General features: G+C 37.2%; 1 protein-coding gene across 1 annotated transcript in view; it reads right to left on the reverse strand.

Annotated features, from left to right (window-relative positions):
• The window catches only part of LOC126355477 (piggyBac transposable element-derived protein 2-like), a 31,782-nt gene extending 10,426 nt beyond the window's left edge, over positions 1 to 21,356 (reverse strand). The window contains exons 1-3 of the mRNA XM_050005794.1: positions 21,326 to 21,356; positions 15,260 to 15,425; positions 12,488 to 12,571 (exon numbers count right to left, since the gene is read on the reverse strand). Coding sequence (XP_049861751.1) covers positions 12,488 to 12,571; positions 15,260 to 15,425; positions 21,326 to 21,356 — 281 coding nt within the window. The remainder of the gene's footprint in view (positions 1 to 12,487; positions 12,572 to 15,259; positions 15,426 to 21,325) is intronic.
• Between the last annotated feature and the right edge of the window lie 5,710 nt (positions 21,357 to 27,066).

Below are 27,066 nucleotides of genomic sequence, written 5' to 3' on the forward strand. Positions count from 1 at the left end.
TTCTGATCCCTTGATGCCTCAGAACATGTCCTACCAACTGGTCTCTTCTCCTAGCCAAGTTTTTCCACAAACTCCTCTTCTCCCCAATTCTATTCAATAGCTCCTCATTAGTTATGTGATCTACCCATCTAATCTTCAGCATTCTTCTGTAGCACCACATTTCGAAAGCTTCTATTCTCTTCTTGTCCAAACTATTTATCGTCCTTTCCCAACCACTGCTTCCCTTTCATGCCCCTCAACTGTTATAACTGTCATCATGTTGCTGCACAAATTGTAAATAGCCTTTCGCTCCCCGTATTTTACCCCTGCCACCTTTAGAATTTGAAAGAGAGTATTCCAGTCAACATTTCAAAAGCTTTCGCTAAGTCTACAAATGATAGAAACGTAGGTTTGCCTTTCCGTAATCTTTTTTCTAAGATAAGTCGTAGGGTCAGTATTGCCTAACGTGTTCCAACATTTCTGCAGAATCCAAACTAATCTTCGCCAAGGTCGGCTTCTACTACTTTTTCCATTTGTCTGTAAAGAATTCGTGTTAGTGTTTTGCAGCTGTGACTTATTAAACTGATAGTTCGATAATTTTCACATCTGTCAACACCTTCTTTCTTTGGGATTGGAATTATTATATTATTTTTGAAGTCTGAGGGTATTTCGCCTCTCTCATATATGTTGCTCACCAGATGGTAGAGTTTTGTCTGGACTGGCTCTCCCAAGGCCGTCAGACTGTCGTCTACTCCCGGGGCGTTGTGTCGACTCAGGTCTTTCAGTGCACTGTCAAACTCTTCACGCAGTATCGTATCTCCCATTTCATCTTGAACATCCTCTTCCATTTCCATAATATTGTCCTCAAGTACATCATCCTTGTATAGACCCTCTATATACTCCTTCCATTTTGCTGCTTTCCCTTCTTTGCTTAGAACTGGGTTCTCATCTGAGTTCTTGACATTCATACAAGTGGCTCCCTTTTCTCCACAGGTCTCTTTAATTTTCCTGTAGGCAGTATCTCTCTTACCCCTAGTGACATAAGCCTCTACATCCTTACATTTGTCTTATAGCCATCCCTGCTTAGCCATTTTGCACTGCCTGTCGGTCTCATTTTTGAGACGTTTCTATTTTGTTTTGCCTGCTTCATTTACGGCGTTTTTATACTTACTACTTTCATCAATCAAATTCAAGATATCGTCTGTTACCCAAGGATTACTACTAGCCCTCGTCTTTCTACCTACTTGATCCTCTGCTGCCTTCACTACTTCATCCCTCAGAGCAACCCATTCTTCTTCTACTGTATTTCTTTCCCCCATTTCTGTCAACTGTTCGCTTGTGCTCTCCCTGAAACTCTGTTCAACCTCTGGTTTAGTTAGGTTATCCATGTCCCATCTCCTTAAATTACCACCTTTTTCCAGTTTCTTCAGTTTTAATCTACAGCTCATAACCACATCTGCCCCTGGAAATGTCTTACAATTTAAAACCTGGTTCCTAAATCTCCGTCTTACCATTATATAATCGATATGAAGCCTGTCAGTATCTCCAGGCTCCTTCCATGTATACAACCTCCTTTTATGATTCTTGAACGAAGTGTTAGCTATGATTAAATTACGCTCTGTGGAAAATTCTACCAGACAACTTCTTCTTTGAGTTCTCTCCCCCAGTCCATATTCACCCACTATGGTTCCTTCTACATTTACATCTACATGACTACTGTGCGATTCACATTTAAGTGCTTGGCAGAGGGTTCATCGAACCACAATCATACTATCTCTCTACTATTCCACTCCCGAACAGCGAGCGGGAAAAACGAACACCTAAACCTTTCTGTTCGAGCTCTGATTTCTCTTATTTTATTTTGATGATCATTCCTACCTATGTAGGTTGGGCTCAACAAAATATTTTCGCATTCGGAAGAGAAAGTTGGTGACTGAAATTTTCGTAAAAAGGTCTCGCCGCGACTCAAAACGTCTATGCTGTAATGACTTCCATCCCAACTCGTGTATCATATCTGCCACACTCTCTCCCCTATTACATGAAAATGCAAAACGACCTGCCCTTTTTTGCACCCTTTCGATGTCCTTCGTCAGTCCCACCTGGTAAGCATCGAACAACACGGAGCAATATTCTAACAGAGGACGAACGAGTGTAGTGTAAGCTGTCTCTTTAGTGGACTTGTTGCATCTTCTAAGTGTCCTGCCAATGAAAAGCAACTTTTGGCTCGCCTTCCCTTCAATATTATCTATGTGGTCTTTCCAACTGAAGTTGTTCGTAATTTTAACACCCAGATACTTGGTTGAATTGACAACCTTGAGAATTGTACTATTTATCGAGTAATCGAGTTCCAACGGATTTCTTTTGGAACTTATGTAGATCACCTCACACTTTTTGTCATTATGCGTCAACTGCCACTTGCCACACCATACAGCAATCTTCTCTAAATCGCTTTGCAACTGATACTTCTTCAACCAATTAATTTGTTTAAATTTTAAAGCTTTATCTATTTTTGTAAGTTGCAATACAAGAGATTCTAAATCTACTCCAAATATATAACAATTTTCACAATTGTTTGGAATTTCACTTATTTTTGTATGATTAAAGATACTTGGTTCATTACTTTTAAATCCACCACATTGTAAACATTGGTTCATATAATAACTATACAAGTTTTTTGCATCTAGATATATTTTAGAATTTGATATTTTTCTATGAATAAAATCTTTTAAATTTTTATTATTTGCTTTTATGTATATTTTACAACATTGTGGTTTACCTTCTCTTATTCCATTTTAAACCATCAGAAGCATATCATAATCATATAATAATTCAAGTTGTTGATCAGTAATTTTTAACATTGCATCACAAGATAAACCTTGTTGTTGTAAAATACCAAGAAAGATCTAGATTTTATGACCGTATAAATGTTATTCTAAAATTCACAATACATCACTTAACAATAGTACATTTGTTTTAGGATATAAATCATGATAGTCACCAAGATTTTTTTAATGTAGAATTTCTCCAAGGTATTTTTTCACGTTTATAATCTTCATCAGTTATGTTACAATCAGTTAATTTATTGCAAAATTTTTCTTTTGTTGGTAATTCTCTTTCTTCAAATTTTTCTCAAGAATCCATGTAATCATGTGCATAAACACCTTTTCTATTCGTCATCATCATTTAAGACTGATTATGCCTTTCATCGTTCAGTCTGGAGCATAGTCCCCCTTATATAATTCCTCCAACATCCCCTATTTAGCGCTAACATTGGTGCCTCTTCTGATGTTAAACCCATTACTTCAAAATCATTCTTAACCGAATCCAGGTACCATCTCCTTCGTCTGTGCCGACTCCTCCTACCCTCTACTGCTGAACCCATGAGTCTCTTCGGTAACCCTGCTTCTCCTTGGGTAACCCTACTTCTCCCAAGCATGTGACATGACCCCACCATCTAAGCCTGTTCGCCCTGACTGCTACATCAATAGAGTTCATTCCCAGTTTTTCTTTGATTTCCTCATTGTGGGCACCCTCCTGCCATTGTTCCCATCTACTAGTACCTGCAATCATGCTAGCTACCTTCATATCTGTAACCTCAACCTTATTGATGTTGTTGTGATCTTCAGTCCTGAGACTGGTTTGATACAGTCCTCCATGCTACTCTATCCTGTGCAAGCTTCTTCAGTTCCCAGTACCTACTGCAACCTACATCCTTCTGAATCTGCTTAGTATATTCATCTCTTGGTCTCCCTCTACGATATTTACCCTCCACGCTGCCCCCCCCCAATACTAAATTGATGCTCCCTCAATGCCTCAGAACATGTCCTACCAACCTATCCCTTCTTCTAGTCAAGTTGTGCCCCGAACTTCGCTTCTCCCCAATCCTATTCAGTACTTCCTCATTAGTTATGTGATCTACACATCTAATCTTAAGCATTCTTCTGTAGCACCACATTTCGAAAGCTTCTATTCTCTTCTTGTCCAAACTATTTATCGTCCATGTTTCACTTCCATACATGGCTACGCTCCATACAAATACTTTCAGAAACGAATTCCTTGTTTTGCTTTTGTTGATGTTCATCTTATACCCTCCTTTCAAGGCTCTGTCCATTCCGTTGATGGTCATCTTATACCCTCCTTTCAAGACTCTGTCCATTCCATTCAACTGCACTTCGAAGTCCATTGCTGTCTCTGACAGAGTTACAATGTCATCGGCGAACATCAAAGTTTTTATTTCTTCACCATGGACTTTAATACCTACTCAGAATTTATCTTTTGTTTCCTTAACTGCTTGCTCAATATAGAGATTGAATAACATCGGGGAGAGGCTACAACCCTGTCCTTTCCCAACCACTGCTTCCCATCCATGTGCCTCGACTCTTACAACTGCCATCTGGTTTCTGTACAAATTGTAAATAGCTTTTCGCTCCCTGTATTTTACCCCTGCCACCTTCAGAATTTGAAACAGAGTATTCCAGTCAACATTGTCAAAAGCTTTCTCTAAGGCTACAAATGATAGAAACGTAGGTTTGCCTTTCCTTAATCTTTCTTCTAAGATAAGACGCAGGGTCAGTATTGCATCATGTGTTCCAACATTTCTACGGAATCCAAACTGATCTTCCCCGAGGTCGGCCTCTACTAGTTTTACCATTCGTCTGTAAAGAATTCGCGTTAGTATTTAGCGGCTGTGACTTATTAAACTGATAGTTCGGTAGTTTTCATATCTGTCAACATCTGCTACCTTTGGGATTGGAATTATTATATTCTTTTTGAAGTCTGAGGGTATTTCGCCTGTCTCATACATCTTGCTCACCTGATGGTACAGTTTTGTCAGGACTGGCTCTGCCAAGGGTGTCAGTAGTTGTAATGGAATGCTATCTACTCCCGGGGCCTTGTTTCGATTCAGGTCTTTCAGTGCTCTGTCAAACTCTTCACACAGTATCGTATCTCCCATTTCGTCTTCATCTACATCCTCTTCCATTTCCATAATATTGTCGTCAAGTACGTCGCCATTGTATAGACTCTCTATATACTCCTTCCTCATTTATGCTTTCCTTTCTTTGCTTAGATCTGGGTTTCCTTCTGAGCTCTTTTCTGCAAAGGTCTCTTTAGTGTTCCTGAGGGCAGTATCTATCTTACCCCTAGTGAGATAAGCCTCTACATCCTTACATTTGTCCTCTAGCCATCCATGCTTAGCCATTGTGCACTTCCTGTCGATCTCATTTTTGAGACGTTTTTGTTCCTTTTTCCCTGCTTCATCTAGTGCATTTTTATATGTTCTCATTTCGTCAATTAAATTCAATATATCTTTTGTTACCCAAGTATTTCTACTAGCTCTCGTCTTTTTACCTACTTGATCCTCTGCTGCCTTCACTACTTCATCCCTCAGAGCTACCCATTCTTCTTCTACTGTATTTCTTTCCCCCATTTGTGACAATTGTTCCGTTATGCTCTCCCTAAAACTATGTACATCCTCTGGTTTCATCAGTTTGTCCAGATCCAATCTCCTTAAATTCTTACCTTTTTGCAGTTTCTTCAGTTTTAATCTACAGGTCATAACCAATATCAAGTCAGGTCAGACCCCACATCTGCCTCTGGAAATCTATTACAATTTAAAACCTGATTCCTAAATCTCTGTCTTACTATTATATAATCTATCTGAAGCCTGTCAGTATCTCCAGGATTCTTACATGTATAAAACCTTGTTTTATGATTCTTGAACGAAGTGTTAGCTATGATTGAGTCGTGCTCTGTGCAAAATTCTAGCAGAAGACTTCCTCTTTCATTTCTTAGCCCCAATCCATATTCACCTACTACTTTTCCTACTCTCCCTTTTCCTACTGCCGAATTCCAGTCACCCATGACTATTAAATTTTCGTCTCCCTTCACTGTCTGAATAATTTCTTTTATTTCATCATATATTTCTTCAATTTCTTCGTCATCTGCAGAGCTAGTTGGCATATAAACTTGTACTACTGTGGAAGGCATGGGCTTCATGTCTATCTTGGCCACAATAATGCATTCACTATGCTGTTGGTGGTAACTTACGCGTACTCCTATTTTCCTATTCATTATTAAACCTACTCCTTTATTACCCCTATTTGATTTTGTGTTTATAACCCTGTATTCACCTGACCAGAAGTCTTGTTCCTCCTGCCACCGAACTTCACTAATTCCCACTACATCTAACTTTAACCTATCCATTTCCTTTTTTAAATTTTCTAACCTACCTTCTCGTTAAGGGATCTGACATTCCACGCTCCAATCTGTAGAACGCCAATGTTCTTTCTCCTGATAATGATATCCACTAGAGTAGTCCCTGCCCGGAGATACGAATAGGGGACTATTTTACTTTTGGAATATTTTACCCAAGAGGACGCCATCGTCATTTAACCATACAGTAAAGCTGCATGCCATCGGGAAAAATTGCGACTGTAGTTTCCCCTTGCTTTCAGCCATTCGCTGTGTTACAAGGCCAGATCAGTCAGTCATCCAGACTGTTGCCCCTGCAACTACTGAAACGCTTTCTGCCCCTCTTCAGGAACCACACATTTGTCTGGCCTCTCAACAGATACCCTTTGGTACGGCTATCTGTATGGCTGAGGCCCGCAAACCTCCCCACCAATGGCAAGGTCCATAGTTCAAGGTTGAGACGTTATTGATAAGGCAACCTGAACCCACCCAGCTTTCGCTCCCATACAACAAATTTGGTCGAAAGATTGAATGGTGCACAGATAGTCTTGATGCTGACTTCCTTTTTGCAGAAGAGAGTAGATCATAGCTGAACGCTCACTGCATTAACTTTGCTACACCTCGCTTCAGTTCCTTCACTATGTTGCCATCCTGTGAGGATATGCATCCTAAGTACTTGAATCTGTCCACCAGTTCTAACTTTGTTCCTCCTATTTGGCGCTCAATACGTTTTTATCTCTTTCCCACTGACATTACTTTTGTTTTGGAGATGGTAATCTTCATACCATAGTCCTTACATTTCTGATCTAGCTCTGAAATATTACTTTGCAAACTTTCTATCGAATCAGCCATCATAACTAAGTCATCCGCATATACGAGACTGCTTATCTTAATCTCACCCAGCCAGTCTATTTTAACATGTGATCCAAAATCATATGAACAACAGTGGAGACAGGTTGCAGCCTTGTCTTACACCTGAAACTACTCTCAACCATGAACACAATTTACCATTAACTCTAGCTCCTTTCTGACTATCTATATAAAGGCCTTGCAAAAGTTATACTTCTATTCCGTAATCTCCTAGAACAGACAATAATTTCCTCCTAAGACTGGCCATATGCTTTTTCTAGTTCTATAAAGCATAGATACCTTTTCTGTTCCACTTGTAACACTTCTCCATTATATGCCGTGAGCTAAAGATTTTGACCTGACAACCTATAAGAGGCCTAAACCCACACTGATTTTCATTCAATTTGTCCTCAACCAATACTCACACTTTCCTTTCAACAATATCTGAGAAAACTGTACCCACAATGCTGATTAAAGAGATACCTCTGTAGTTGTTACAATCTTTTCTGTTTCCTTGTTTAAAGATTGGTGGGATTACTGCTTTCGTCCAGTCTGATGAAACCTGTCTCGACTCCCACGCCATTTCGATTATCCTGTGTAGCCATTTAAGACCTGACATTCCACTGTATTTGTTGAGTTCCGACTTAATTTCATCTACCCCAGCTGCTTTATTGCACTGCAGTCTATTGGCCATTTTCTCCACTTCCTCAAATGTGATCCTATTTCCATCATCATTCCTGTCCCATTGTACATCGAAATCTGAAACATTAATTATCGTATTTTCACCTACACTGAGCAACTCGCCTTCTGCCCAAGTCATCAACAGGATTCACCAGCAGTTTTCCTGACCTGTCCAAAATACTTGTCATTTCCTTCTTACCTCCCTTTCGAAGACTGCTAATTGCACTCCACAATGGTTTACCAACAACTTGACACAAAGTCTCCAACCTGTTTCCAAAGTCTTCCCAAGATTTCTTCTTGGATGCTGCAGTTATCTTCAACATAAATTTCTCTGTAAACTGAGTTCTAGTATGTAGCCATTTTTGATACGCCTAATTTTTCCTTTTACGAGCTGCGTTGACTGTGTCATTCCACCAAGCTGTTTGCTTCATCCTACCTTTACACACTACTGTTACAAGACGTTCTTTAGCCACTTCTAGTACTGTGTCCCTGTACCTTGTCCATTCCTTTTCCAATGACTGTAATTGACTACATTCAACTAACTGGTACCTTTATGAGATCGCTGTTATGTACTTGTGCCTGATTTCCTTATCCTGAAGTTTCTCCACTCTTATCCTCCTACATAAGGACCTGACCTCCTGCACTATTGGCTTCACAATCCCAATTTCACTGCAGATTAAATAATGATCAGTGTCATCAAAGAATCCCCTGAATACACGTGTGTCCCTCACAGCCTTCCTCAATTCCTGATCTGTTATTATGTAGTCAATGACAGATCTGGTTCCCCGGCTTTCCCAAGTATACCGGTGAATGTTCTTATGTTTATAAAAGGAGTTTGTGATTACTAAGCCCATACTGGCACAGAAATCCAAGAGTTGTTTCCCTTTCCTGTTGGCCCCCATATCCTCCCCCAATTTACCCATAACATTGTCATACCCTTCTATTCAATTTCCAATCCTGGCATTAAAATCACCCATGAACAGAACACTGTCCTTGTCCTTTACTCTAGCAACTACATCACTGAGTGCGTCATAAAAACTTTCCATCTTATCTTGACCTGTCCTTGTACAATCCGAATATACTGACACATTCCTAATTTTCTTGTTAGACACTGTCAAAATTATCCACATCAGTCGTTCGGGTTCCATTTCTTTCCTGATGTAAAGCCCTACACCCCATTGTGTTATTCCTGCTTTGACTCCTGACAGGTGGACCTTGTATTCTTCCACTTCCTCTACTTCCTCGTCCCTTACCCAAATGTCACTAACAGCTAAAACGTCCAACCCTATCTTACTTGCAGCCTCTGCCAGCTCTACCTTCTTCCCAGAGTAGCGCCCATTGATATCAATAGCTCCCCATCTCGTTACCATTTGTTTTTCGAGTCATATCTTAGGAGTCCTTGGCTTCTCAATTAGAGGTCGGACTCCATCACCTCCAAAGGTCTGAGGCATTTTGCTCTAATTGTTGGCAGCATCATATTTAAATTACCAGGGAAGCAGGTTGATAGCCTTACTTGCCCCAGATCCCATTGAGTTTTACCCCTAATGGTTGAGGGACCAAGAGGTGGATTTGTTAGTCATCGGCGTCTGAACACAAAGGTGACCGCGATTCAGAATATGTCTGAGATGTCCAGCCTTATTCCAAAGTAACTGGTATCCTGACTCTCAGGACCACTTACTTGGCCACTCATATGTTGTCCATGGTTCATGAACTAGTTTGTGACAACAGGAACCCGTACCATGAACCACTCCTTTTCTATTTACTAAATTAAATAATTCTGGTGAAAAATAATGTTTAATATTTCTTAATACAGTTTTGTTTGAATTTATTAAAGTTTAACAAGTGAAGAAGCTATAAATGTAAATGTATCAACAAATCTCATTTTTAAATTTTTTGTTCATTTACCAAAACTAATATATTTATTTTCATTACATGGCATTAATTCCATTTCTTCTTTATCATAACAAAGTTCTTTTGCAAAAAGAAATGAATCATAACCAGATAAATTATGTAAATAAATAGGTACAAATCAGGTTGTTGTAGTTTTAAATTACAATTATAGCACAATGGTGCAATATATTTTCCAGTTACATGATCGTGATGATGAACTTTCTTATTACTTTCAGTGTAATGATATTTACACGATGTGCAAAGTATAGAATTATTATGTATTTTGTTTTCTTCAAATGTAAGTGGTTTCATTTCTTCAATTGCAGAATAAAATTTTCCATTTTTTAACTTCTTATTTTGTACTTACAGCTAATTTTTTTGTGAAATCGGTTCTCTAAAAATACACAATGTTTATAATTTCCATACATATATTTTATGCAGTAACAAAATCCACTTGGTTCATGTTTTTGATATTTCGTTGTATATGGTGTTTCTGGATTTGGTTCACAATTGCCCATATTTAAAAGTAATTTTGATAATTTTTAAATACACTTTTTAAAATACACTTATTTTCCTTCACTTGGCATTTCAACTTTTACTGGTTTTTTAGTTAAACATTTTTGCTATGGAACTGTAGTAAACTAAAATCACAAATAAATTTTCTTCACTATGTTTAGTCATTTGACTTGATAAAAGTCCAGATAAATTTATATGTTACAATAGTGTGACTTATCATTTTTCTTGAAAAAAGTAGATTTAAATGATTACCTGTTTTACATTTTGTAATTTTTAATGGATACACATCCTTTATCATTAAATGAATAAACATTAATAGATACATTAATTTTATTTTCAAGTTTATAATCGAAAGCAAGGCATTGTTGTTCTTTCAGCATATTTATCTACAGGAAACAAAGCTTTTTTGGTAGATCTTAGTAAACCTTTTTCATCATTATTTCTTACACTAATACAAGCTTTCTTGTTTCTTATTTTACATAAATTACTGTAAGATGATGGTTTTTAGTGGAACTTATTTATTAACTGCTAATAATAAACCAATAATTCGTTTTAATGACCACCCTGATTCTTGTGCTTGAAAGTTAGATATTTTTTGAGACTATCTCTTTTACCTTGTTCAAATTTTTTACTGTTGTCTATTTGTGTCATAATTGTGTAGTTTTGTGTTTGTTGTCCAAATTCCTGAACTTTTTCATTTATTTCATTCGTTTGTAGTTTACATTCATATTGTAAATTAAAATTGATCCTTAAACCACTCTGTAGTTACAAACAGTTTTTAACAATACAATATTTAGCTTTGCTGTAGTTAAAAATGATTAGGATCAAGTATATCTAAACTATTTTCAAAATTTATAGACTCTAATCCGTTTTCAAAGTTTTTTCAACTAAGTAATCTTTTAATTGTATTTCTATCTCTTGGTTTTGAAATAAATCTTTATAAAAATATATAATACTTCTTTAAAAGTTCTAGTTTCTGTTTTACAAATATATCTGTAGAAAATGGACATGTTCTTATTAAAGTTTTATCTTCTTTAGTTAGCAAAACATCATCAAAATATGTAATATGTTCACTGTTTCCAAAAATTATCATTTACTTCAGATGTATAATTTCTTAAACATTTGTATGGTTTTCACTTACTTCAAATGTGTAATTAAAACAATATTTCTATGATTTTTACTTACATGAGGTGTATAATTACTAACAATATTTTCATGATTTTCACTTACATCAGGTGTATAATTTCTAACAATATTTGTATGATTTTCTCTTACTTCAGATGTATAATTTCTAACAATATTTGTATGGTTTTCACTAACTTCTGTTGGTAATTTCTAATAATAGTCGTATGACTTTCACTTACTTCAAGTGTATAATTTCTGACAATAATTGAACCGTTTCTAATAATAAATTTATTTAAATCAGCTTTATGTTAATTTGAATAATTCTCATGAAGACTTGCAACAGTTAATTGTTAAAGTTCATTAGCAATATATGTTTTTAGTTTGCTCTTTTATTTATTACAAAAAAATCGTTAGATTTGTAAAAGATATTTTTTAAGAAAATGATTTTTTTGTAGATGTATAAGGACTATTATTTAATAGATACTTAATCAAAAAGAGAATCAATTATTATTTAGTTTACCAAACAAATTTATAAACATTGGTCAATCATAGTAAAAAATAAAAAAAATTAATTTACTATTTAGTTTATCAATCAATTAGTTAAACAATCAATTACTTTTCAAAAATTTGTTTTTGCGATCTATGTAATTAATCAAAAAGGATTATTATTTATTGAATAATAAATTAATTACTTAAAGTTTTCTTATTCTTAAAGTAATCTAAAGTACACTTCTTACATTTATTAATATGTTTACCTTTATTTGAAGTGTTGATGTAAAAACAATTTCAATCTTTAATTTCTTAACAAGTTTTTACATATCTTTGTAGATGTAGATGTTTCTTCAGTCACCACGTTTTCGTTATACATTGTAGATGTTTCTCGATTTACAACTTCTTTGCTGCTCATTGTTAATAATATTTTTTATATCTTCACTTGGATTTACTTGTATATGTACCTTGAAATAATATTTAGCAATGCTTTCCCATATACACAATGAATTTCTATGTATATTGTAATTTTTTTACAAGACATTTATTTATAACTTGTCTACATATAGTTCTATAACCATCTTTTTTACGTTTCTGTAAAGTAAAATAATCAATTGATTTCGTTATAATTCAATATTTACAAAATATAGATTTCACAGAAGACTCTTATTGAACTTGTTCCATTTATATATAAAAATTTGTGAAAAAGTAAATTTTTTATAATTTTTATAATTTTACAATTTAAATATATAAATAATCACCATACTATGCTGCTTCATCTTGATCATCAAAGATAGCACAAATATCAATTATTTTAAGTGTTTCTGGTAGTTTATTTATAATAATAATGCTACAAATTGAACAATTTTCTCTTTCCTTTAACGAATCATCAATACATTTTTTATGACATGTATGATTGCAATTTGTTTTAACAAATTAATTATTATTTTCATTACTGAAACAAACAGGACAATCAAAATCTGCTCCAGATTCCTCAGTTAGTTCATATGTTAGTTTAATTTGCATTTCATTTAGGTTTTCAATTTCTAAAAATAATATTTATTAGATTTTTAAAACAATAGAAAAAGGAATAATTTTTAATGAATTGTTTAGCTATAAGTTCAAAATTACAATTTTTTAAAAAAATATGGTGAATACTAATTTATCTTTGTAAAACTATTAAAAATTTTTTCCTACGTAAATGGAAACTACTTTAATGAAGAAGGGCAACAATGTAAGTATTTCTAAAGAAATGAAAAAGTAAGTGAGGTAGAGATAAATGTTTTATATAATATTACAAACTGTGAATATTTAAATATTAGATATGGAGAACAACTTTGTCTAGAACTCAATAATGATTTTAAATTTATTTTACCAAACAAATTTTATAAAATAATTGATGATTTTGATTCTGAAATATTTAAAAAGGACAAATGAAAAACCTTAGAAATAGAAATATCGAATTTCATGATATAGAATTCACAATTTAAAATGTTTAAATAATGTACTTTTATTGTAATTAATTTATTTTATTTATTTGGTTATGTCACAATGTAAAAGTTTTGAAATAAATTACTTTTGTCAACTGATACATTACATTTTTTACTCACTTCACAATGTGACTCTTAAAATAATGTACTTTGTTAACTAATACATTTTAATTGATTTACTTACATTCAAAATGTGTCACCATACCTTAATAGAGTAATTGGGGATCTTCCTAGTAAATTCTGTTTCAGAAACGTGTTAACCACGTCTTACTCCTCTGTGTTTTAGCATACTTCACATCTGTGAAAGTCCTCAGCCATGCAATGTTTGTTTAGAATATCTATATTATTCTGGCATCTGCTGTGTATGCTGTGAATGCAACATCTTCAAATATGAACTGTCTATACTCATCATCATAGAAACACTTAGCACCTGCAATAATGTTCACACCTTGAGATACCATTGGGAAATAATTTGCTTAAGGTGCAGCACCTGTTCATTTATATAGTTCGTTGCACAACACCAGTCAGGGAGCATATAGAACTAGAGCATACTCTGCAGTTTGTTCTCAGAACTTTACCAGGGATTTAAATTCAATTAATACATTTATAGATTTAACTATCTGGTTCTGTTTCGAGCAGTCTGTTACAATGATTGGCACCAGATTTTTGAATTTCTGTGAGCTGAGTAGATATCCTTCCTGTTCATAGTAACAAGCATGGAGTGTTGCATACATGTCATATGTATAGACTGTACACATTTTCATTCCAGTGCATGTGTAAAACATCATGCAAATAGAATTCAGAGTTCATATTCTAGTGTTAGTTAACCTGTAGTCAAATTTGGTGGAATCATGTGCTACATCCCCGCTTCTGTTGTTCTGACACCCAATATGATGAACCAGGGAGTCTACAATTGAGACGAGGCTTTAATAAGTCGCGTTTATCTTTGCAGTGGGTAGCAGTGGGTGCTCAAAAACCTCCCGTAAACAGAAATATAGCGGTAGAAATACATCGCCATTCAGAACTTTTAAAAGCTTCAAACACTGCTCATCTGATAGAGTGATGTGTAATATTATCCATATTATTTTATTGATAATGATTTCGTTCTCCTCTTGAGCATCTTGAATGTTGTTGTGGGCCAGGATAATCTACAGTTGTTACCTGTTGTACTTTGTACTAAGGTAAGTTCTGGTTTAGCATTCATGACAATTTGCCACATGTCCTCAAGGTATCCCATAAGCAGTTTTAAAGGTATACATGCAGTAAATCCTTGCACTCTTCCACTGTTCTACCCACTGGCTGGTCTATGAACCATACAGCATTTTCTAAATCGTTCAAATCTCAGAGAGAAGCAGAGACATACGTTTTAAGAGTTGGTGATATGCCTACATTGCATGTAAGCTCAGACTCGCCCCTATTAAGCTCGTATCATATCTAATGAAACAAGAACACATAATTTGGGTTGCCACTGTAGCAGTACCATCCCTTTTTGTAAGTGACCCATCAAGGTATAAGAAACTCGTGCATGGGATGGTGTAGGATACCTATTCTAATCTCATAGTTCTTGTTAAATGTGGTTGATACATAAAATTTGTGTGAGAAGTTTGCCTGGTGTATAGTACACTCATCACATTTTATCATGTAAGTTATATCTAACGACGTAATTGCAAGGTTTAAGAGCCGGCCGCAGTGGTCTCGCGGTTCTAGGCACGCAGTCTGGAGCTGTATGACTGCTACGGTCGCAGGTTCGAATCCTGTCTCGGGCATGGATGTGTGTGATGTCCTTAGGTTAGTTAGTTTTAAGTAGTTCTAAGTTCTAGGGGACTAATGACCAAAGCAGTTGAATCCCATAGTGCTCAGAGCCATTTGAACCATTTTGAGCAATGTTTAAGACCTATTGATTTAAGGAACTTATAGTCTGCACACGTCATCACTTTACTGTCTGTTGTGAAGTGCAACAATGTGATTTGTAAATTGATTTTATACCTTATGACCATCCTATCTTCGTTGTCAATACGAGGACGCTGAGGGCTGTTGCGATCCCTGACTGGTTAAGGCTTGTCACTGATGCTTCCAGTCTGGCAAGATAAAGGTCGTCACTTCTGCTTTCAAGAGGTCCTGGCTGGTTAAAGATTGCCGCTCTCTCTCCCCTACCCATCCCCCTTACGGGTTTCTGCAAGTTTGAAGTCACTGCTGGTTCAACTTTAGATGTAGCTGTACAGTGATTTTCTTTCCACGAAAGTCAACAAATTGATTTTCCTGGCCCACAACAAGCAGCATCAGATAGTCCAATGTTCGAACGATTACTGGTCGGTAAATAGCGTTCGTAGGGGTCTCAACGATCTTGCAGCCTGTTCCCACTGATGGGAAGCATCCATAAATTGCATAAATCGATCTGTTATTAAGATAAGAGTTTGTTGTGATGTTACACTCAAGCCAGATTATACTCACAGGAAGTACATTCAGTGACTGGCCGGATATGAAAATTAATTAGGATCTTTCTTCAAAACCAGTCCTTTGGTGGAGTTCAAAGGCTGTCATATTGAATCTTTCTGGTTGAAGCCAGTCATTGCACTCGTTCTGTTTATTTCAGATTTAAGTGTATTGATGTTTGCACAAACCACAATCTCTTTTCCAGACCATTTTAAAACTTCTTCTAAATCGTCAGGTTCTGTTTCCACAATTTCTTTTTCGCCATTAATTTCCAGATGCGTTCAATGCATGCTCCCCTCACTATTACCTATATCAACTGGCAATTCACGCGTTATATACTTTTAAAGTATACTATGTTGTATGTGCATTCTACTGAAGAGTGGATGTTTAATGCACTTTCTTATATATCCTTCTTCGTAAACACTAGGAGGAATATGATGCACAAGTGCCAACATAAGTAGGTACTTAAGTACTGGTAGCGATGAAAATTGTAGAAAGCATGTCTTCTGGTGGCTGCAGATCTCCAAATGAGTCGAAATAGTAACTGTTACTTGTATTTTTCTTAACATGTGCCACCCAGTGGGTTCCTGCAGCATCAAAATTCACAATATCACACTCACCTGATCTCCACATAGTCTTCAGTAATGTATCCTGCATAAACACACCACAGAATGCTGATTTTTTTCCTAACGAACTTGAGCTGATCTTTACATACAGAGTGTTACAAAAAGGTACGGCCAAACTTTCAGGAAACATTCCTCACACACAAATAAAGAAAAGATAATGTGTGGACATGTGTCCGGAAATGCTTAATTTCCATGTTAGAGCTCATTTTAGTTTCGTCAGTATGTACTGTACTTCCTCGATTCACCGCCAGTTGGCCCAATTGAAAGAAGGTAATGTTGACTTCGGTGCTAGTTATGACATGCGACTCATTGCTCTACACTACTAGCATCAAGCACACCAGTACGTAGCATCAACAGGTTAGTGTTCATCACGAACGTGGTTTTGCAGTCAGTGCAATGTTTACAAATGTGGAATTGGCAGATGCCCATTTGATGTATGGATTAGCCCGGGGCAATAGCCAGGGTGCGGTACTTTTGTATCGAGACAGATTTCCAGAACGAAAGTGTCCCGACAGGAAGACGTTCGAAGCAATTGATCGGCGTCTTAGGGAGCATGAAACATTTCACCCTATGACTCACGACTGGGGAAGACCTATAACGACGAGGACACCTGCAATGGACGAGGCAATTCTTTGTGCAGTTGACGATAACCCTAATGTCAGCGTCAGAGAAGTTGTTGCTGTACAAGGTAACGTTGACCACAGCACTGTATGGAGAGTGCTTCGGGAGAACCAGTTGGTTCCGTACCATGTACAGCGTGCAGGCACTATCAGCAGCTGATTGGCCTCCACGGGTACACTTCTGCGAATGGTTCATCCAACAATGTGTCAATCCTCATTTCAGTGCAAATGTTCTCTTTACTGATGAGGCTTCACTCCAACGTGATCAGATCGTGAATTTTTACAATCAACATGTGTGGGATGACGAGAACCCGCACGCAATTGTGCAATCATGTCATCAACACAGATGTTCTGTGAACGTTTGGGCAGGCATTGTTGGTGATGTCTTGATTGGTCCCCATGTTCTTTCACCTACGCTCAATGGAGCACATTATGATGATTTCATACGGGATACTCTACCTGTTTTGCTAGAACATGTGCCTTTACAAGTACGACTCAACATGTAGTGCATGGACGATGAAGCTCCTGCACATTTCAGTCGAAGTGTTCGTACGCTTCTCAACAACAGATTTGGTGTCCGATGGATTGGTAGAGGTGGACCAATTCCATGGCCTCCACGCTCTCCTGACCTCAACCCTCTTGACTTTCATTTATGGGGGCATTTGATAGATCTTATCTATGGAACCCCAGTACCAAATGTAGAGACCTTCGTGCTCGTATTGTGGAAGGCTGTGATACAGTACGCCATTCTCCAGGGCTGCATCAGCGCATCAGGGATTCCATGCGACGGAGTATGGATGCATGTATCCTCGCTAATGGAGGACATTTTGAACATTTCCTGTAACAAAGTGTTTGAAGCCACGCTGGTACATTCTGTTGCTGTGTGTTTCCATTCCATGATTAATGTGATTTGAAGAGAAATAATAAAATGAGCTCTAACATAGTAAGTAAACGTTTCCGGACACATGTCCACATAACATATTTTCTTTCTTTGTGTGTGAGGAATGTTTCCTGAAAGCTTGGCTGTACCTTTTTGTAACACCCTGTATAAGCAACCTGTTGAGCGTTGGCTAACCGCTTTTTTTAAATTTATTTATGGAGAGACCTAGTCCTTTCTTGAATGGTTCTAGGTACAGTCCTTTTCTGATGGCTGCTGCGTCCTTCATGTGGTTATGTTTTCTTGCTTTGTCTGGGAGTTTTGTGCATTATTGACTGTTATAGCAACAGCTGCAGCACTTCCAGCCTGAGAACCAATCAACTGAGAGACCCATGAAGGCAGGAATGAGGAAGGGTATAATTCTGCCTGTCTTGGGTATCTGCGAATCCTTGTCTGCTTTAACCAATCCTTTACACTTCACGAGGATTTCAACTGCGTATGTCACTGTTGGGATACAGTTCCTTAATCACCTCTGCCAAAGCTTCTTCTTCATCGTTGTCTTATTCTTTAAATGCATAATGTGCAGCATGCAATACACACCCAAGACCAACTCAGTCTTAACATGCCTAGTTCTATCAACTTCAAATTCTGAAATGCACTGCCCTATATCATTATCATTCCTCGCACTTATTGATTTGGCTTTATCAGCTAAAATTCGATTAGTAGACGTCCTTTATGTTTTGTGTATGCAGTGTTGTTTTCCAAACATGCCTCATCAAGGAGGTTGATCCCTTTAACACTACAAGCAAAATGTTTTTTAAGCTTTGTACTAAGTCCGCAGGAAGTATAACCCAGAATGTGCAATGCCACTGGAATTATGTCGATAATACCATCACCTATATTGTGTCACCTATCATGCACGTTATGCTACTGTGCTGGTTTTACTCTGTGCACCCCATTGTATAGCAATCTGTCAGCCTCAGTCCAGCTCTTTTGTGCTGCAGGAAACTCAAGCCATTTAACTAGTGCTCTATCCTCCTGATGTCCTATGTCACGCTGTATGAGAAACACACGTTTTTCTGAGCTGTTCTGCATTTCCTCTATGTGAAAACATCCTAAAATTTCAGTGCCACTGCTATTATTTAACATGTAAGTTCTGAGATTGGTTTTCTGCACTTTGGAGCTGTGAACATCTCACTCGACCAGCATGGGACGCATGACTACTCAAATGCTGTCTTGTGTTTCAAGATACATACCAAATCACCTGCATTAAATTTTTGTTTACGTGAATCCAACATTTCATTGTGACAGCGTACTGTATCCATGGCTCCATTATCATGAACAACGACTGGGGTCATTTTTATTGTGCTACGTTTGTTTCAATTACACTGTGCATTTATTTCTGGAAAGACGTCCATCCATTTGTATCAGCTGTGAAGATTAAAATGAATCCACATCTGACATTTCATTGTTCTGTTTAGACGACCCATTATACTCACCTTCAGATAGTTGAATGTTGAGTAGTGATATATTCCATGCCACTGCACCACACTCTTGAAATACATATTGTAAAACTTTCCACTATGCTCGGTTTGGATCTTGTCTAGACATCTATTCGTCCCTGTCTGAAACAAATGCTCAAACACATCAGTGACATATCTCCCCGTTTTGGTTTTACCAGGTAATGCACAGAAAATTTGGAGTATGTAGTAATAACAATTATTTGCATGTTAATATTCCTGCAAACCTACAAGATCAGATATCACAAGTCTTCAAAACCTTTAATCATAATGTGCCTACCAGGGTATGTTTCGTGTGTTCGTTTGTGCGTTTGTTGTAGTACTATCTCCATAATTATTGAATTATACCTCTCTCTCCAAGCTTTGAGAGTACTGAAACAACTTCATTCGAATGAGCAGTATTACCCGCAGCATCTGAAGCCACGAGCAGTCGCAGTTCATCTATTAGGTGATGGGGATCGTTGTAGTATACACACTGTGGGGGTTTAGGGCTGACTCTTTTATGCTAATGTCAATACCATAATCAATGCTCTATCGAGATTCTTAATTGGTTTTATAATGTTTCTATATTTCGTGTTCTGCTTTTTTCCCACTTTCCTATGTGCAACAGTCAAGTTCTGTATTTTGCCATACATCACCATATATTTGGAGAAATAATTTAAAGTTTTTGTGGGATTTAGGAATATGGGGTTCATTAGACCACTAGTTTTTTGAAATTTTCTATTGCCTACCGGTATTGTTTTTTCTTTTAAACTTATAGGCTGCATGACCAATAAGTACGGTGTTTCTCCACTGGCACTGAGTTTTTAGTCTATCCTATTATAGTTGTGACAGTTAATGAAATCAGGAACGCCGTCGTCGTGTAATTTCGCTGAGAGTTAATTGAAAGGTCAGTAACAGGTTTGAAGGTTTCTCTTAGTGCGTGCTCTCGATCCAAATGTCCTAATCTTATTAGTAGTAACTTCTCTCAAACCGCCTTCTGGGCAAAAATAACGTGCTTTGTCGACATCTTATCATACTCTAAGCAGACTCTTTTGAAGGGTGCACCTCATATACATTCCATACAATTCAATCAATCTTTACAATTAAGTCATATACTGTCTTTTCACTTCAATCAACGTTTGCGCCTAAGTCATCTGCGTCTTTCTCAGTACGATCTGGGTTTATGTCTCTAGTTCCTTAACCCTAGGATTTAAGTCGTTGATTAGAGTCAGAAGGGTTAGGGCATACATTTATACGTCCTTAACTTTATGTTTGAGAGGCTGAAATTTTCCAACTATGTATACACACTGTCTGACTATGCACACTGAGGCTGAGTGCCTGACATACCTGTGAACTTGTGCATAGTGTCATTAGACCTAATCTACTCATAACTCTTTTCATATCTGTATATAAAGTAATACTTGGAAGTTTCAACTATAACTACCATCACTTCAGTTTTTTTTTGGTTAATAGATAACGAAAATCTCATACTGTGTGTGATTCTAGCAATCTGCATACATCTTTATAAAGACATTTATTGATGTATCAATTCCTATATGCATCTGGAAAGTGAACTCAAACTGTCTTGTTTGAAAGCTATAGTCAGATTTGCATTATCCCTCATGAGTTGTTTTGCGATGCTGGAGTAATTTTGATGCAAATAAGATACAACAACATGTAGATGACAACCAAAACAGAAATATCACAGACTTTTATCCTGCTTTTCCTCAGAAACATCATCAAATATGAATATGGTGCTTTGCTTTACTTTTTCTTGTGGAGGCATTTGACTGTTTTAACTGAAAGTTTTGTTTATTACAACATATAATCCCAGCAGTGTCTTTACAGTAACTGGTACTTAGACCAAAACACCATTTATGAAAATACATGCTCAAAGTGAACTGCATCTAGGTGTGTTAGCAGTGGTATGAGAACATTAGTCTCGTCAAAGTTGGATGGATGTACACTCATTGCTCGTGTATTGTCAGGTAGGAGTATCCCATTCCTTTATTTTTCTGTGGTATACTTCTGCACCATCACAGGACCTGTCACTTACAATAAACTCCTGATGTTTCACCTGCCCCCATGATAATTACTGTATCAAGTTCTGGAGTGGAATGGGATTTCATAATGAGCACTTGTAGTATTATTAATAATAATAATAACAGTTTCTTTAGGCACTATAGTGCAATCATATTACCAAAGAGCTACAATGACTACACCTTACATTACATAATGATAAGGTAGTTAAATAAGAAAAGCAAAAAAGAGTTGTAATATATTTTTAAATTCACACAGAAGCAATGGCACAGATATCAGTAAGAATTCACTAGTTCTGTCTTCACAACAGTACAGTAAATAAATCTTTCTGGTATACACAAAATTCAGAATGTATTTCTCACTAACTGATTGGTGCTCCTTCAGCTTCTTTTTTGACACTGTATTGATGCAGTGTTCTAAATCGTCTGCATGTTGTCTATATATAGAGGGACCATTCTTAGAATTTTTATATGGAAGCCCATCGTTCAGGCGTTCCAACACAAGGGATAGCACCATCCATAGAGCAAACAAGTTTGTAACAGTGGAGCATTGTATATAAATGGTTGAACCTTCACATCTCACCATGAGTGTCGTGCTGTCCTACAGCTATGTTATAGATAGCATCAGGGGACAGCATAGTAAATTTCTGGGGGTGGACGAAATGGAGACTACTCTGAGATGATCTTTTGATCGATGTAGGGTTCTGAATGACGCAGTTCATCCCATTACAACTCTGTAAATCACACATTAACACTTATCGATTCATTTAAAATCTGTAATACAACATGCCAATCACTGTAAACCGATGCCTTTATACTAATATTGAAACGTTTTGAAGCACTAGCTGTTAAATTATAATTTGAAGTGAAAAGCAGTGGGGGCACTGGGAGGAATTCGTAGCTTCCTATCCAGCACATCAGCACTCTGCCCTTGCATTAACACCAGAATTGTCTGGGATGGCGTTAGAGAGCAGTACTGCACTGACCTATGTGGTGTAGGGCCCCCACCACATTTCTTCATAGAGCTGTAGACTGGATGGGTGTCTTCGTTACACAATTGAAAGAGCATAATTGAAAGTAGCAGCTTGTTGTCCTGCTCCAACATGCTAACCAGATGTGCTACAAGATACAACAGTGCTGCCCACTGCAGGTCCCAACGAGTCAGCAGTAGCTACTGCTTGCCTGGACATGCTTAAGGTTTGGACACACTAGAGGGTGCTGCCAGTATGCACAGTCGGAGGTAACTGATCAAAGAGGAAGAAACAACAAGCATCCACAGGCAAAGATATGTAGTTGAATAAAGACATGGAACTAAACCGAGTGTTTATATTTTTATGCCTCTGCGAGATAGTGGCAGGTGAGAATCTTGGCTACTGTTGACATTTCTTAGTTCTTCTACAGACTGACTATAACTGAGCCCAAATATGCTTTATATCTCCCAACAGGATGATCACATGACCAGATATAGTGTTCCCACACTCCTATTGGTTTCTGCCAATTTTCATGTGGGGGAAAGGCCGTGCATTCCCATTAGTTACTGAGGGAAGTAATGGGGGAACAAAACCCATATCAAATGCACTCTAATATTGTGAACTAGTACATTCAAGGCCCATACACCAAGGTGAACACCTCTGGTTCATTCTGTCTGGGATAGTGTAATAGGATCAAGTTGTCTTCTGCACTGTGAGTTAACCAGACATTTCAAAAAACATGATAGCTCCAGATCAGTTGGTAGTCTCTGTGAGGTGTGAAACATATCTTCAGCCCTTCCCACTGTGTCACAGCTATTTGTATTGACTCCATACTCATCGAATATCACCTTCTTCCATTCCTCATGCAATAGGCTTTGGACAGAGTCCTTAGCTGTATACTTACATGTAATACACTTATTAAACTTCTTCCTGTGCAACACCTACATCTCATCAATTGAACACATTTTGACACTATCTTCCCAGGAGGAAATTAAATGCTGAGGCACTGCAGTAATGTAGTTCTGAACTGAGCTAAAATATCTGGCAAAACGTGCGCTATACCACAACATCTCTAATTTTTTTCATCATCATCACCTGAGCTCTCCATATTCAGATACTTCCTGTCTGACAGCTCATCACAGGTGAGGATTTAGGTGTGGGACCCAACTGGAACGCTAAAACCACCTGGCATTGATGCATGGAACTAAGCCTTCAGTAGGAGTCTGACCTGTGCAGCACATAGGTACAGTGCACAGACCAATGATACACCTTTGAGTGACCCAAAATGGCGACTAATATATGGCACTTCATTTCATTCCTCAGTGTTTACAGTTATTACATCATGAAAAGTGTGAGTAGGGGATGCAGACTTGAGCTGTACCTGTTGGGGGAGGCATGTCTTCCACAAACTGATACAATAAAGAATGTACCACAAAATATGATCGACAATGTAATATTATTCCATGCCATGACATACTACCACTCCTACACAGACTGAGTCTTTTTCCCACCAATTTGCAGTTGGGGGAGGGGAGCGAAGTTGATGATGTGAGGAGAGGGCCAGGGATTTTTGCAGAGGGGGAGGGAGTAGTTAATTTATCACTATAATTAATTAGTCTAACAGTTTGATATCAAAAGTGTGGTTGTATCAGGGAGAAGGAGGGGGAGGGGGGACAGTTGGGGATTTCCAAGAGAGGTGGGAAAGGAGAGTGAAGGGTGGTGGTTCCTCACAAGGATTATCCCCAGGCAGTCTTAAATCAACCCATAGGAGGTGATGAATGACTGTGCATAACAATAGATTAAAGGAAGAGTGGTAATTTGCCCCTGACTGTATACTTGCCTGTGAATGTATGCAACCTGCACAAACAAAGTCGTCCAAAAATCTCTTTGATGCACTATTGCCTTAGAGACAATTACAAAATTGTTTAACTTAATTAATCGTCTTGCAGCAACTCAGCTGTAGGTATACCAACTCTGGACACTTCTTCCACAAGTACTTCCTCGCTATGGGGTACAGAAGCCATGGCCTGATGTGTTCATCTCCACTGACAGAAGGTAAGAGGCTTGAAAAATTAGCATAGACGCCGAAAACCAACTTTGGACGTTGGCAGCAAGAAGGAATGTCATCTCAACTGATGAGCTGTACCTCTACACCTAGGTACAAACTCATATGATATTAATATATTGAAAACTCCTTGGCCGCATGGTATTGCTCTGAGTGAGAAGTTAAGACAGCATGAAGTTGTGTCCTACTATCACTGCCATTGTCTCTCAGAAATCAATGGTAAAAGAACCAACGACCCAGTTGTGCATTTCCTTCTCACAAATTTTAAACCACCACACTAGCGCTCCCAATTTGAGTCTGACTTGTCTGTCCTATATTCAGCCTACCCACTCTGTTGACTGTACATTTAGCTGATTGTTCACAGTTCACATTAGTCAACTGCTTCAGGCCCTATGTGGAGAAAAATGACATAAGCTTTGAGAAGTATAGCAAGAAATTAATGCACTGTTTGTCATACAAGCAGAGATTCAAACTTCATTACTACTTAGTGCTAATGGCGAAATTTGTGTACTGAAAACATATAGTACTGCTTTCTATGAAGACGACACTTACTGTGACAAATATTCAGGATTCAATTGTACTGAGATACTGACTATATGGAATCGTTTAGAAGATTATTATTACTGACTGCAGTTTCAAAGACCATTTCATGTAAATTGTTTTGAATCACACATTTTATTAATAGATTTCGAGAAACTACATGTGCTAAGTATAATTTAAATTACAGACCTAATTTTACAGAGCTGGTAGCGTTTCTCAGTCTGTCGAATCATGTTTCTCATTTATGCATTATGAAACTATGCCAACGAGTGGAAGAAACTGAAAGTAATAAAGTGATGAAAATAAATCCATTACATATTTCAGTGATTGTGACAAATACTAGAAATTCTAAAACGTTTACTAAAACTATTGCAGCAAAACATCATTGCGACATAAAATTTCAGTATATAGATGTCTTCAGTTTTCTAGCATTCTCTCTAGAAAAATATTTCTCATTTCAAAAGCTGCTGACTTGAAAGTAAAATTAGTGTACTTCCCCAAGAGCAAGCAGTTTAATGTGTTTAATAAAAAAGTGGTGTTTCCATGTGAGTGTATGATTGGTGAATCCGTTTTGTTGGATTAAGGTGTTCAGAACAGTGAAACAACAGTTAACGAATTTCAGTACCAAAAAGCGGGCAACCTGTGGCGTTTTTTAAATGAATGACTTTAAAAAATCATTCTGGCTTATTGTTCGAAACTGTCTTGTTATTAGCCGATGTCTTAAAATGTATATCCGCACTCTGTCTCGAAACATACAGGCTGGATCATGTCCTTTATGTGACACCACCCAGTTAACCATGGGAGATTTTGTTGAAAGTTACTGCTGTAAAACTGCAGCTTATTACAGACATAGAACAATTGAAATTTGTTGAATGTGGTTGCAGATGTGGTAGAGTTCACTGTTCTCATGGATATACTGCTGCAGACAAAAGCTTCATGGCGGATTACAAGGAAAATAACGACAAATCCCTCTATTTTATATATTTCAATGTTGATGGTCTCCATAGCAGGTCAACGATGTGATATCTTCCGGTCTCTGATATTTCACGGCTACCTGTGGATAGTTTTAATGCACTGAGCATGCCAAGTGATTCAGACATAAGTGTTACATTATCTAACTGAATCTTGAGAATGCAAAATATGTCCATGAACTTCACTCCACTGTACCATTCTGCCCACATAAAACGCTACCACCTCCAAGCATCAACAAACATGTGTTCCAAACTGACTGATTTCCGTATTAGACGATAAGAAAACTCTGTGATTAACCACCTTCATCTGAGTAATAAAAGAGGAAGAACAAATTAGATGAGCATCTTGTAGAAAGACTAAGGGGAGCCACAATACACAAGTAAAATACCTGTGGTTGCAGGAGACAGAAAGGCTCATTTTCTAGGTTGCAGTAAGGTTATAGACACATGGGCTGAAAAAAGTTAAAACAGAAGAAGATTATAATATACATAACATTTTTCAGAAAAGTAACATTAAGTTATTTCTCTAGAACATTAGGGGATGGAAACATGGTAGATGGCATAGTTGTAGCCTACAAGATGTGAAAAAGTTTGAAGTGACAGATGTCCTTTTCTCTCTGAGCACATTACAATCAAAAGTACAGAGAAATTAAATATAATGGATTATAAAGTGGTATCATTTGCGTGTAGAATGACCATTGAAAAAGGAGTCGCAACATATGTAAAAGGTGCGCAAAAAATCAAGAATATTGATAGAATCAGTTGCTTGTATATCAGAAAGTAGAATTATGTGTTTGTGAGTTATTAGTATAGAATACTTCTCTTGCAGTTGTAACAGTCTACAGACTCCCTCTAGCAAGCTTTCATCTATTAATGACAAATCTAGATGCATGACTGAGCTATCTGTCAGATATAAATGAACAGTTAGTAGATGTTGGATGTTGGAATGTAGATTTTTTAAAAGAGATGGATAGTGAAAGTGAACTGTAATCATTATTCAGTGGCTAATTTTCCAACTTATATGGGGCAAGGTAGTAGGACCTTGATTCATAACATTTTTATAGGCAGTGCTCATGCTGAAGCAATTAATATGTACCTAGTAGGTAGTGGACTACCTGATCATTTGTGCAAGTAATGGAAATAAACAATACACCCTACACCCATGATGCAGGTTCATACAAAGCAGTGAGGTTTATTAACCAGTACAGGAT

This window comes from Schistocerca gregaria, chromosome 3 (genome assembly GCF_023897955.1).
Source record: "Schistocerca gregaria isolate iqSchGreg1 chromosome 3, iqSchGreg1.2, whole genome shotgun sequence".
Classification (NCBI taxonomy): Eukaryota; Metazoa; Arthropoda; class Insecta; order Orthoptera; family Acrididae; genus Schistocerca; species Schistocerca gregaria.